Here is a 12,849-nt window from a genome sequence, read left to right as displayed (position 1 = left end):
AACAAAACACTGACATTTTTTCTGCTTCCCACAACTCTGCTTCTTATACCAGGGTGTGATGACAAGTCATCTCCTGCCCTGCTTTCCTGATTCCTTTTCCCGGTTTAGAAAATAAGCCTTAATAGTCTTTAACTATGAGAAATAACTGGCATCTTTTTAAGTTATGACCCTTAGTTGTGAAAGCATGTTTTCTTACACACTTTGAAAAGGTATTAGAAACCTCTCCATACCCATGCTTCCCTAGTAACACAGAATACCTTTCTAATCTAATCAGAAAGAGGGAAGTACAGACAAAAGAAATGAATCTCTAAGTGGATGAACTAATAAAATGGCTACACGAATGCTGAGATTCCATGCCAAATGCACGACAAATGCAGAATGTGGTACTGGATGCAGAAACTAGCTTCCTGAGAAACTCAAGTTTTTATGGTTAAGTGGTGCATGTTTCTAGCTCCTTGGGTTGCATTAGCATGCTTGCAAGTGTGCTGGAAATGTTTGAAATTTCATTGACCAGAGGTATTACTGAACAGGATTTCCTGTGGTCAGGGGCAACAGTTCTGTACTCGCTACAGGTCCTTGGCTCTCCCCACAACACAAAGTAAAATGTTATGCAAAATGGCAACTGATAAAATTATGCAAATCTGCACTTTTTAAAAACAAGTGATAAATCCAGCTTTTCTTGGAGCAGAATTTGAATAGTTTTAGTTCTGAATACATACTGTCTTTCTAACACCACATTTTTCAAAGTGTTAACCTGTATGTAAAAACTAGCATTGATTCCATACCAGTGTAAGCATGCCAATTCCCATGCTTTGAAAAGCCCCTAGCTACACGAATAGTCTCTTGTGGCAAAGAACTGATTCTCTGTTCCCTTTTTACAGTCTGTTCTTATATATGTTTACTTCAGAAACACTTCAGCTGTACTTACACCCAAATATAGGTGTATTATACTCTAGACTACTATCTTCTGAAGGACATTCCCTGAATTGGAAGCTACTTAGATTAAGAGGCCAAGATCAAATTTCTGCAAAGTGACATGCTCTCTAGCATGAAAACATCTAATAAACTTCATTATGGTCTGTATTCATCATTACCTATGTTGCTATAAACATTCTTTTAAGTCATCTAAAGATTTGTTTAAAATAGCAGAAAGAATAAAAATAATACTTGCTTCCTTGACATTGATCTACACACAAAAGCTTTTTCTTTAAAGCTACAACTGACTCAGTTCCCACCTTACAACATCAATTAGCAATTCCCCAAAGGTCAGTCTTTCCTTCTTACTCACAGTAGTTTTGCATCCTGTCCTATGCACATTTACTCAGAAATCAATTCCACTTTCTTCAATGAGACTTACTTCAAACAAGGCGTTCATAGGATTACAGCCACTTATCCTAAAATCTGGCCTTGTGTGTCATACAATAATATGGTTATACATAATATCTTACTCTATTTTGCATTTATTCTACTCCAATCATTTTATTTTATTTGGTAAATCAAGAGGAACTATTACTGTGATAAATAAGTGACCAAACAATGAAGAATCTCTCTTAGTGCAACTTCCACCCACACTTATGCCAGAAATAAACTAGGTGAAGGGAACAGATAATGCACTTTGTAGAACACCCCAATTCAATGGCTCTTTGCTGTGGGCACACAGACCAATTAATGCAGTTACGTGCAGCATTCTGTGTGAAGCAAATGAGCCAGTTCAGTGCTGCAGCACTACACAGGAGACAAAAAGCCTGAGGAGCCAATTGCAATCATATTTTAGGTATACTGATCCAGCTGATGCAACAATGGCCAAAAAACTAGGGTAGTACATATGTGATGCAGCCCGGATCTTGTTTGCTGCCTTGTGTGGGCTGGCCTAACACACTCCTTTTCCTATTTTACACTTCATCCATGTAAGGACACTGTTTGCTATCACAGTCCCATTGCTATGTGCATGATGGCAGGGACACAACGGCCTCATTTGGATCAGTGGCAACAGCACAGAACAAATGGCATTTTGCAGGAAAAGCTGTCCTGGGCTTGGAAATATGTACTGGTTCAGTAGCTTGAGCATGACGAACAAATAAAGGCAAGGTTCATTTATAGTAATAAAACCCCAATGTTCTCTTCTCTGTGCTAGCTGAAAGACCAACTGATTTAATTCTCTTAAACATACCCATTGCTAATCCCATGCGTGGCAGCTCTTGCGAGAGGGCTGCCAATTAGCAATGGGGATGGGAGAAGAGGCAGCACACCAGGGTGGCTGGCCGTACAGGGAAAGTGGCTGCCGCCGGGCTGGCAGGCAGCCACTGAGGAGAAGGGGTGGGTGGCTGCAGAGGAGAAGCAGCCTGGCGGCCAAGAGAGAACAGGCGGGGGTGGGGGGAGAACAAAATGGGACTGGGGGTTAGAAAGAAATGAAGATGGGGAGGAGAGACAAGGAGAACTAGGGGTGCAGATGCTCTGCACCAGGTCAGCTAGTTACACTTATTTATTAAGTGGCAACACAGAGATTTTAGGTTGAACATTAAGCTATCTATCTATCTATCCACACACACACACATATATATATACACTGTGTGTGTGTGTGTGTGTGTGTATACACACACACAGAGAGAGAGTATATCAGGCAATGAAATAAGTAGTGGAACTTTAAAACTGAATAAAAGTACCCCCCCCCCCAAATATAACCCTCACATGAGTATAACCTGCAGCTGTCAGCCCCGTAAAACAAAACAAAACAAAACAAAAATCTGTATTGCCCTCACCTGTGTATTACCCACTGGTAACCCAGCTTCCTTGAGAAGTCCATAATGCTGGGGAAAGTTGAAGGAAAGAGAAGAAGAGGACGACCAGCTGCAAGATGGATGGACTCGATTACGACAGCAATGAATGCACCCCTGAGAGACCTTAAAGGCCAAGTTGAAGACAGGTCATCCTGGAGAGAATCTATCTGTGTGGTCGCTAAGAGTCGACACCAACTTGATGGCACTTAATCAATCAATCTATCTATGCAGAAATATGATATTCACATATTTCCATTCTGCTAGAGGTGCACAACTCAAATAGTGGACTGGAACCAACCATGACTTGGTGTGCAGGGGCTGAGGTCAATTTTCAGCACATTATTACATGAAAATTAATTATTTTTAAAAGTAATGAAAGTGAGGAGGCAGAGGGTTGGAGGAGGAAAGGCAAGAGTTAAGAGGGATGGTGTTAGTGGCCTCCAGCCCAGGGGCAGGACTAGCCAGGCAGGTGATGAACACAGGGGCGTAACAAGGCTGGAGTGGGCCCAGAGACAAAATTTTAAAATGGGCCCCTCGCTGATACACACACACTTCACAATATATAGTCATGTGACTTGCCTCTGGGGGGGGCCCTCAACGCGTGGGGGCCCCCAGGCAGCCACCTCCCCTTGCCTAATAGTAGTTACGCCCCTGGATGAACATCTGGTATCAAAAGAACAAATGCATGGAGCTGCTGCTTGTTACTGGACAGGCCAACACTGCTGCTGTTGCTGGACTTTCGTTCTTGTAACACAGCAAAAAGGTCCCCACTGGCTGGATCTGCTCCCCCCCCCCCCGACCTAAAGTTGTGCAGGCAGCTAGGGTCCTCCTCCCTCATGGGAGGGAGCCAATTTAGTGGCAGAGTGGTCAGCAGAATGCAAGGCAAAGGAGATAATGGACGCCAGGGATTCAGGTGCTGGGGATGCATGAAGGCCAGCAGGGCAGGATGGCATAGGATAGGACTGGTGGCTCCTAGTGGACAGGAAGGTGGAGAAAGAGTGTGGGCTCTGGAATTTAAGTGGCTGTTGCTCTTGGGATAGGGAAGTTGCAGTAGAGAGGCAAGTGTGAAGGGTTGTGGATGGCACTATTCTCCAGGAGGGAAGGCTGAGGTGCTCAGGATAGCTCAGCTAGGCAATTCCCACCTCCAAAGGAAAAATAATTAAAAATATTTATGTACATGGGGAAATAAGTGGAAAATAAAGCTCTTATTTCCCACATCCTATTGTGCGGGGGGGGGAGTATGATCTGCAGGTTATATGTGCAAAAATACAGTATTAAGTCTACAGAACTCTGCAGTTACAGGAAGCAGAACTAGAAGATTTATAAGTGCTCTTTCCTATGCCATGATTCTATGTAATATAAAACCCCAATTTTCTTTAATATGAAGTATAAAGCAAAATGTGATGGAAATTTACAGCAGATAGAACAACTCCATGCTGAGTTAACCCACAGCTGAAGTGGATCTATACCTAAATAAGTTCCTTTAAAAAGTACATTTTCACAAGAATCTATCTATATAATACACTAAGGTCGTACTTAATGAGCCACCTAATGGTGCAGCGGGGAAATAACTTGCCTAGTGAGCAAGTGGTTGCTGATTTAATTCAAATCCCAACTGGTATGTTTCCCAGACTATGGGAAACACCTATATCAGGCAGCAGCGATACAGGAAGATACTGAAAGGCATCATCACATACTATGAGGGAGAAGGCAATGGTAAACCCCTCCTGTATTCTACTAAAGACAACCATAGGGATCTGTGGTTGTCAGGAGTCAACACTAATTCCATGGCGCAATGTTACCTTTAAGGACTTACGTGGCAAGCCCCGCCCACACAGTGCTTTACCAATTGGAGGTAGCAGAGTAGAAGCACTGTGGTGATTGGGCAGTGGGGATTCCATATGCAGATAGAGAAGAGAAGTGGGTAGGGTGAGCTAGTGGTGGGCAGGGGATGAATGAGAAAGCGAACAGCAGGGAGGGAACAAGTGAAGGGAAGGCAGTGAGTGAGCAAGTGATGGAGAGGGGGTGAGTGGGAGAGCGAGAAGGGAGTGGGCGAGGGGGGGTGGGGAGGCAGGGAGGGGGCAGTGGGGAGGGGGGCAAGGGGGTGGTGGGGAGGGGGGCGAGGGGGCGGTGGGGAGGGGGCAGGGAGGGGGCGAGGGCGCGGCGGGGAGGGGGGCAGCTGACACTGAGCAATAAAGCAGGAGCTGTTGTGGGGGGGGGGCAAGGAGAGCAATAAAGTCCTAGTGCACAGAGCAGGTTCAGCTAGCTAGTTTAATGTTAAATGTTTGTCTAGATTTCCCTAGTGAAATCATGAATTCCCTAGCATTGCTAATAGTTTTTACATCTTATACTTATTCATTAAACACAAACAGAACCACAAAGCAAAGACAGGAAAACCTGATATTGACACAACTAAATACAGTTTTCTGAAAAGAATTGGATGAGACATGGCCTTCTGTAATTGTAATTTTATTTACAGTCATTGACCAAACAGAGAGTAAAAACTAATACACATTAAAATGTGTATATGTGTGTGTGTGTGTGTGTGTGTATATATATATATATATATATATATATATATATATATATATATATACACACACACACATACACACACAGTTTAGAATTAGGATGATGTCCCATTATACCTCTTAAAAGCAATATAACTAAACTTAGCTACAGAAATAGAGATTGAAGCATCTTTATCTGAGAGCAGATGTTCTACAAGATTATCATCGGATTGATCTACCAGTTTACATATTAAAGGAGCAATAAGACGTTCCCTAGGATATAAATGGAATTTACAATGGAGAAGAATGTGTGCAACAGTTTCTGTATCTCCTGACCCACAACTACAGTGTCATTCTTTTAAAGGCACACCCTGAAACCTCCCAGCGAGAAGTGCAGATGGAAAGGAGTTAACCCTTACTCTTGTAAATATCCATCGAAACTTAGAGAAAGTGATTGTCGACAGATATTTTGCAGGGGAAAGGTCCATCTGAGTTCTTATTACTCTATAAAACTCTGGAAGTACAGCCCAGTTTTCTTGGATCTCAATATCAACAAGGCGTTGTCTCACTACTCTTTTCGCATTCGCTAGACCCAGTTCCAGCAATTGAGCTGGATCTAAAACTAGAAAGGTGAGTTTATTAATTACTGTAGCACACCATAGTGCCTGGAGACTAGCTGAGAGAAACTCAGGAATTAAACCAACTGGTCGCAGATGTATTTTCAACCAAAAATAGATAATTAGAAGCCAGGCCCGAGATTCAATTTTTATAAAGCCAGCCTCTGTCCTTAAAGTCACATTCGCTGTACATTTTGGAGTGCCAAATAAGTTCCTCAAGAACCCTGATTGGCTTCTTTCCAGAATGTCAAACCTTGAGTATGGACCTAACTGAATACCATACAATAATCACGGAATGACCTTTGCAGTATAGAGTTTTAAAACAGCTGGAATGAAGCCTGCACCCTGAGTTCTAAAAAATCTTAAGATTGCTGCTGTGCTACGTTTTGCCGACTCTGTGACCATACTTATATGTGCTGATTTCCCAGCATTTTGTTGAAAAATTACCCCCAAATATTTTATTTGATTTACCTGTTCTAGTCGATGTCAATCTAGCATCCATACAATTTTTTTTACTTTATTGGTGAAGCACATAATTTTACATGGCCTTCTTCTGTCTCCCTCTGCAGGTCTTCTCTTCCCAAGTTGTTGGTGGCATATACAGTAGACTCTATCTCAGGGGCTTGCAAGGTTGGAGTGGGCCCAGAGACAAGATTTTAAAATGCCCCCCCCCTGAAGCTCAGCTCATGAAGTAAAGAAATCTTAAATGAGGCTGAATAGTGGTAACAAAAAGTATATCTATATATCTGCTATGTGCCACAACAGAACATCATCCTAAATTATGTTTTAATTGGGGATGATGCAAGTCATTTAATGGTACTAGAGAAAGACATGCTGTTCTGGTAGCTCCAGGTCTTAACACTCACATCAATTTTGGAGGATGAATACAACTGAAGGAAGCCCGGGTGGGTCAGCAGCTGGGGGGAGTCAGTCATGTGACTTGCCTCTGGGGTGCTCCCCAAGGCAGTGGGCCCCCAGACAACTGTCTCCCCTTGCCCTATTATAGTTACACCCCTGCTCTATCTCCCAACACAGAGTTATTAGCTTTACTTAGCTTGCTTCTCTGTGTTTTGAACAGCAGCCTTTGTAAAGCAATGGAGTGGTGGAGGAGAGAAACAAAATTATATTGTAAAATAGAATAAAGAGAAGGGGTACCTAAAATACTAAGATGCCTACTAAATTTCTGCATGGTAGGTTGGTGTTAAACAAAAAAGAATGTTTTCCAGTTGGGATTTATGTTGGAGCGTGTACATTATTTTTTAGCATTTCAGCAGGTGAAGCTTTTTCTATTAATTCATTTCCAGACCCGGAAAAAACCTGTAATTATTATTAGGGTAGCTTCTTCTTTCAAGGTAAGTTCAGAAGCAAGGTTATCTTGCTGTAGTTTTTGATCTTTGAGGAAAGAATCAATCTCACTCATAAAATAGCAACATCAGCCACCAAATGTTAATGCTACACCAAACAATTTTTGGCTGTGTTTTAAAATGATTTACAACCACCGGTAAAACAGGCACTGTACCTGTTTTAGTGTGTTGTTCAGAGAAACGTCCCTATTCTCCAGGGGCATTTAATTATCTAGGAAAGTACCAGAAGAGTGTTTACATCTGCAGCTACACCCTGGGGGGAGCTACCTCGTTCGCCCCAGGGGTGGTTTAGGTCTACGAAACAATGCTCAGATGGAGAACTACAGGTGACATCCTTCTCTGACAACCATTTGATGTTTGCTTAAAAAAAAAAAAAAAGATGTCAGCCTCACATTTTCCGGCTTCCTCATGATCTTAAAACCACAGTATCCGGGTTTGCTACCAATGTATTCTAAAGCAGGACAGAAAAAGAGTGGCGCCTTTTCAGCAATTAACAGAGAAGTTATTATAGTCTCTCTTCATCACTCACAACAAAAACACTGAGCAGCCTCCTCCATTTTATACGCGCTCTTTCCCCTCGACTCCCCCCTTCTCTTCATTTGCTCCCCCCACCCCCTGGTGACGTCACACGCACATTCCCTTCCGTTCCCTCTGCGTATGCAAATATGGCGTCTGGTTTGAGTGGTCGGGGAAGGAGGGGAGTTGTAGTGGCCCGGATGTTGGAAGCACCTCCCCTTTGCTGTCGATCGTCTGTATTCGCTTCGCCTGGTTGCTTCTCCTCCTCCTTCCTCCCACCTCCCTTTTCGTGAGGTTGCGGGGCAGTGCGAGCCACCACTGCAGTGAAACCGTCAGCAACCACCACCACCCGCTCCAGCCCGTAGTAAATAACACTCGAGTGCAAGCCCGGGTGCAACTGGGCTGAGGCAGCGTTGTTGCAAGGAAGGAAGGAAGGAGGCAGGCAGGCGTGCGCGCGCGTTGCGGAGAACAGCCGAGGAAGAGGCGGCGGCGGGAGGAGGAGGAGAAGCGGCGGCAGCAGCGGCGGCGAGGAGGCCGGCACTTGGCGGTGGATTCAGCTGCGGGGAGGATCTCGACACCCACCCGCCACCATGGTGAGGAATGGCTGTTCTCCCCGTCCTCCCGTGCACACTCGCGCTCACACACCTGCAGGCCCTGGCGGAACGTTCCAGACCTGGTTTTGGGGTAGGGGCGGCGGCGAAGGCTCACTTCCCCACCCCCCCCGGGAGAGACTGGGGGAGGAGAAAGTGAATTGCTGGGTGCGGGTGTTTTAAAAGGCAAATAAGCCGCCTCCGTTTTAATGTCAGTAGAAACTAAAGACGTAATTCTTCTTTCTGCCCGCCCTTCTCCGTTTTCAAGTCAGGCCTTCTTAGAGCGCAGAGACCCTCTGCGAAAGGGCTCCCCCAGCAGACCTCCCCCCCCACATAGTCCACCCCCCCCGCGCTCCGTGACGTCCTCTTGCATCCTCCCCGGTGCCTTCAGAGCCGCGCTCTCCCTCTTCCCACCCCCACACCGCATGCATTTCGCTTTTCCTCTGTTGCAGTGGCTTCCCTGCTTTTCCGGTAGTTGCCTTCACCCAGCGGTGACCTCTTCCCTGCAGTGCCCCACCCCTAGCAAAGAACCGTCTTCTCAATAGTCCCTTTTCACGCATTTGATTTTTTGCCGCCCCCCTTAGCAAACACCCTTCTTTCTATTCTCAACTCCTCCACATCTCCATATGAAAAAAATCCTGAAAATTCTCTTCGTCCTACGCAGCTTCTCTTGCGTATTCACATTGCTTCCTACAGCAGCAACCCCCTCAACCTTTTCTATCTTGTGTAGTTCCATTTTTCCTACTATTTGTTTTTCCTTTTCTGCTCTTTCTCCATCTCTATTACTGTATTCTCAAAACAAGATCATATCTCCATACTCTGTGTTAACTAATATGGAATAATAGTCATTCCGAGTGGCTATTGAGAATTGCCATTGCAGATTAGAATCCTTTATTTCACCCATAAGCATGCTTTAGAGTACCTAGAATAACTTTGGGGGTGGGCAGCCTTTTTAAGTACCCTGATTGGATGGTTAATGGGTAACTAATCTGCATTAAGTGATTTTGATTATGTATGTATACAGCCTGGTCCTATAAACTTGACTTGAAAGTGAGTGCCATTATGTTCAGTGGGGCTTCTAAGTAGTTGTACTGTACATAGAATTTCAGCAGGCTCTTGCCATTCTCAGTAATTATCTTGCTTTAGCTATCCTCGGTATGATATGCCTGTATCTGCTAGTTTTCCTCCAATTTCTCTGCCTGAATTCCCACATAGCGAAAGTTATTTTGAATCCATATGTTAATGTGGCTGTATTCATAATCTTTCTTTCCAGAGCTCTCTGCTTCCAGACTTTCTCCACAGTGTCTCTTGGTGTCCCATCAGATTACTTTCTGTTCATGTTCTCTCCCTTTTTTAGCTATCTGTGGTTCACTTGTTTTCTTTTGCTTTGACTTTCCATCCTATACCATCAATAAAGTTATCGTAATTGCATCTAAAACCTTCAATCCTTCTCCAGAAAAATGAGCCTGTCATATTTGATTGCCTTTTCAATGTAACTTGCATTGGAGTATCCTGTTGTTCCTTCCTCCACTTTTCCTTTATTTAGGCTAATCTCTTACCTCTAGTCAGAGTTCTCCCAATACCATAGTCACCTTGTATGCAGCAATGCTAAAACATCACCTCTCACTGTTCTCTTGTTACTTGAACACTAAGACACAAGGAAACCTTTCCTTTTCTCTTCACTAATCTTGTGCTAGGTGCCAATCAGCCATGTTTCCTCCTTTTTAATGCTTGAGCCATCCTTTCTTCACCACAGAAACATGTGTACTTGCTTCCCTTCATGCTCTTGCACCTTCCCTTCTCCCAAAGGCAACCTTTTCCAGTGAGATTTAAATGTTGTTTAATAGGCTTTCCCCCCACATGTAAAAGGTAGTTTTAAAAAAATATGTACTTGCAGCATTCTCGTTATGCAGACTTATAAGTGTTCTTTGCGGTGGTGCAGCAGTATTTGATCTTCATATATTTAAACAAAAATGCTACAGTGCACATAGCCCTTTTCAGAAGACATAGCTTAAAATGTTTTGTTTTTAAAATTAGGTAATCTTATCTCTAAAACAGATGTTGGGTAATCCAGGATTGATTATGATATTTAAATGGAGAAGGAAGATGAGGTGTAAAAAGGGCTGCCGATTTAAAATCATGGCGATTAAAATTTGGCTTTCACTGCTATAAAATTAATCCAGTGATATCTACTGCTGTAGTATATTATGTCAACACTAGGGGTGTCTCCTGCTTCCTGCTTGTGCCAAGAATCAACGCCCTTTTCCACAAACGTTTGATAGCCTAAATTACCTATTGCCTTTCCTTTTGTAACAAAACTTTGCTTTTGTGTGTGTTGGGGGAGGGCAGGACTGAGAGAGCCTTTTTACTATAGGTTTCCCATCAATGGGAAAACTCATTATATAGAGCCAAAGCTATGGGAGGGACTGAAAATGGTAGTTGTGTGTTGTACAAACTGGCTGTTTAAAGGCTTGTTTTGTTTGAACTATGTCTTAAAAGGAGAGGCATAAACTTAGAGTAATTCAAAATAGTTATGGCCTATGCTCCATGATGAGGTTCAGTAGTGTGCATTGTGTTTTGTACTAAGCATACATGCTTGGAAGTAAGTTGCATTGCCGTCAGGTATATTTTGGAGTAAATTTATTTAAGATAGGGCTGTTACATTTCAAAACAACCCCTAAAGCATGGTTTTTCAATAAACAGAACTGCATTGAATGTTTAAATGAATCTGAGGACAGCATGTCACCTTAAGTAAATTTTTCAGCATAAACTTTCATTTTGTGAAAACTGTATCGGGAAATATTTGTATCACAAGATCATTCTTGTGTAGCATCGAATAGCATTTTTTTCATAGGCAGCTAAATTTCAGTTTCTTTAATTTTATGCAGCTTACATAATTTTATGCAGATTAATCTGGGCAAGAGTTTAGTGGTTGACGCTAAATACTGGCTCTAAAGCAGCCTCCCCTGCTGCTTTTGGACTACAACTTGCATTAATTCCCAGTCCCAGTGGCCAGTAGTCAGGGATCTTAGGAGTTATAGTCCAGCATCTGCAGCAGAGCTGAAGTTGTCCAGCTCTGCTCTAAAGCTTTTAGTGTCCATAGGTCCACCGCTAGAGTTCAGTTTTCAAACCCTACTTGCACATCCCAATAGGCCTTAGGCCAGATACTAAGTGCATTGAGGGGTTTGCCCACCCAACAAGAATTTTGGTACTTTCCCCAAAAGAAATAGCCATAGCTTGCAATATCACAAACTTAATAAATTGTTTCCTGTGGAGAGCTCCTATTTGAGAAATGCAAGTACTGCCAAGCGAGCATTGTGATTTCCTTGGCTGTCACAGCTATCTCGAGTACTCACAAGTGCATGCAGGCCTAGCAACCTGGATAAAAAAGGCCAGCTGATGGACCTGGCCCATATTTTGGAAGCTATTGTACTAAATACTAAAGCATATTTTCTGATCTTTGTTGGTATAATGTATTTTGTACACTGGATCATTTAGGGCTTTTCCACACAACCGTTTTCTATGTGGAGATAATATGCATTTATTGTGCAATCCTCTCTAAAAATCATTTCTGTTGCTAGAAGACCTATTTTTTTCATCACTCAAACTGCAGGGTTTTGTATATGGAACAACTTTCTTCTCCTCGTGGATAGTGCGCTCATATCTATGATGATTATCTTATAGTGTGGCTGGAGTGTCACCTATTGGAGGCTTTCTGTGATGTAACTAATGTTGAACAGCAACCATCATCTTCCACAGATGTTTTCCAATTTGAAAAATCTTAATTTTTAAGATTAAAAATTAACCCTGCAACCCCTGGGAACATATTTTTGGGAAGCACAGTGAGCTGAAGAGCAGATGGCCAAAAATTACCCTTTTCCTGTTGTGCATGCTGGATGTCAGCCACTTATTCTAAACTATTGCTTAGGAATAAGTAAGCTGTGTACAGATAAAATAGTGTTAATCCTGGCCCTTTTAGTGCCATGCTTACTTGACTACATAAGGTATCATATTCTAGGCCCTGAGAAATTTTCTTTCGATCTAGGAGCTAGTCCAAATGTTGAAGAGCCAGACAGTGGACACTTGACAAAATTACTGGACTAAGTGATAGACATAGTGGATGGGGAGGGTGAATGGGCTTATCTTTATTCCCTTTACAAGTAACATATTTAAAATATAAACAGGATTGCCTGGGACAAATACAGATTTTATTAAATAACTCCACTTCTGAATATCTTAACCTAGGTGCCATGGTTAAATTTCTAGGTGTCACTGCTCCCTGGTGCCTGGGATTTGTCAAGCCCTAATATATTCATAAGTACTTGCATGGGGAAATATAGAAATTTGTTTGAGTGGGGGATAAATCAGTCCCCCTCAACTAGTCGCGCTCTCTCTAGATATAGATATCCATCCGTTCATATGTGTGTGTACACACACACAGACTAGTCAACAGTCATTTTGTGAAGCAGTGGTAG

The 12,849-nt window shown here is 42.9% G+C and overlaps 2 protein-coding genes across 7 annotated transcripts in view; one reads left to right on the top strand and one right to left on the bottom strand.

Annotated features, from left to right (window-relative positions):
- Positions 1-12,849, bottom strand: part of PLEK (pleckstrin) — a 217,683-nt gene that overhangs the window by 142,999 nt on the left and 61,835 nt on the right. The window contains exon 1 of one of the 5 annotated variants that reach the window (XM_053284484.1): positions 7,798-7,861. The exons of 3 other annotated variants lie outside the window; for them this stretch is intronic. In XM_053284484.1, coding sequence (XP_053140459.1) covers positions 7,798-7,825 — 28 coding nt within the window. In that variant the 5' untranslated portion in view covers positions 7,826-7,861. Of the gene's footprint in view, positions 1-6,375; positions 7,862-12,849 lie in introns of those variants that run through there. One more of the 5 variants, XM_053284483.1, reaches the window with a different exon arrangement.
- PPP3R1 (protein phosphatase 3 regulatory subunit B, alpha) overlaps positions 7,992-12,849 on the top strand; it is a 76,222-nt gene continuing 71,364 nt past the window's right edge. The window contains exon 1 of one of the 2 annotated variants that reach the window (XM_053284496.1): positions 7,992-8,377. In XM_053284496.1, coding sequence (XP_053140471.1) covers positions 8,375-8,377 — 3 coding nt within the window. In that variant the 5' untranslated portion in view covers positions 7,992-8,374. The remainder of the gene's footprint in view (positions 8,378-12,849) is intronic. The other variant, XM_053284497.1, reaches the window with a different exon arrangement.

This window comes from Hemicordylus capensis, chromosome 1 (assembly GCF_027244095.1).
Source record: "Hemicordylus capensis ecotype Gifberg chromosome 1, rHemCap1.1.pri, whole genome shotgun sequence".
Lineage (NCBI taxonomy): Eukaryota > Metazoa > Chordata > Lepidosauria > Squamata > Cordylidae > Hemicordylus > Hemicordylus capensis.
This window is presented reverse-complemented; position numbering and strand designations above follow the sequence as displayed.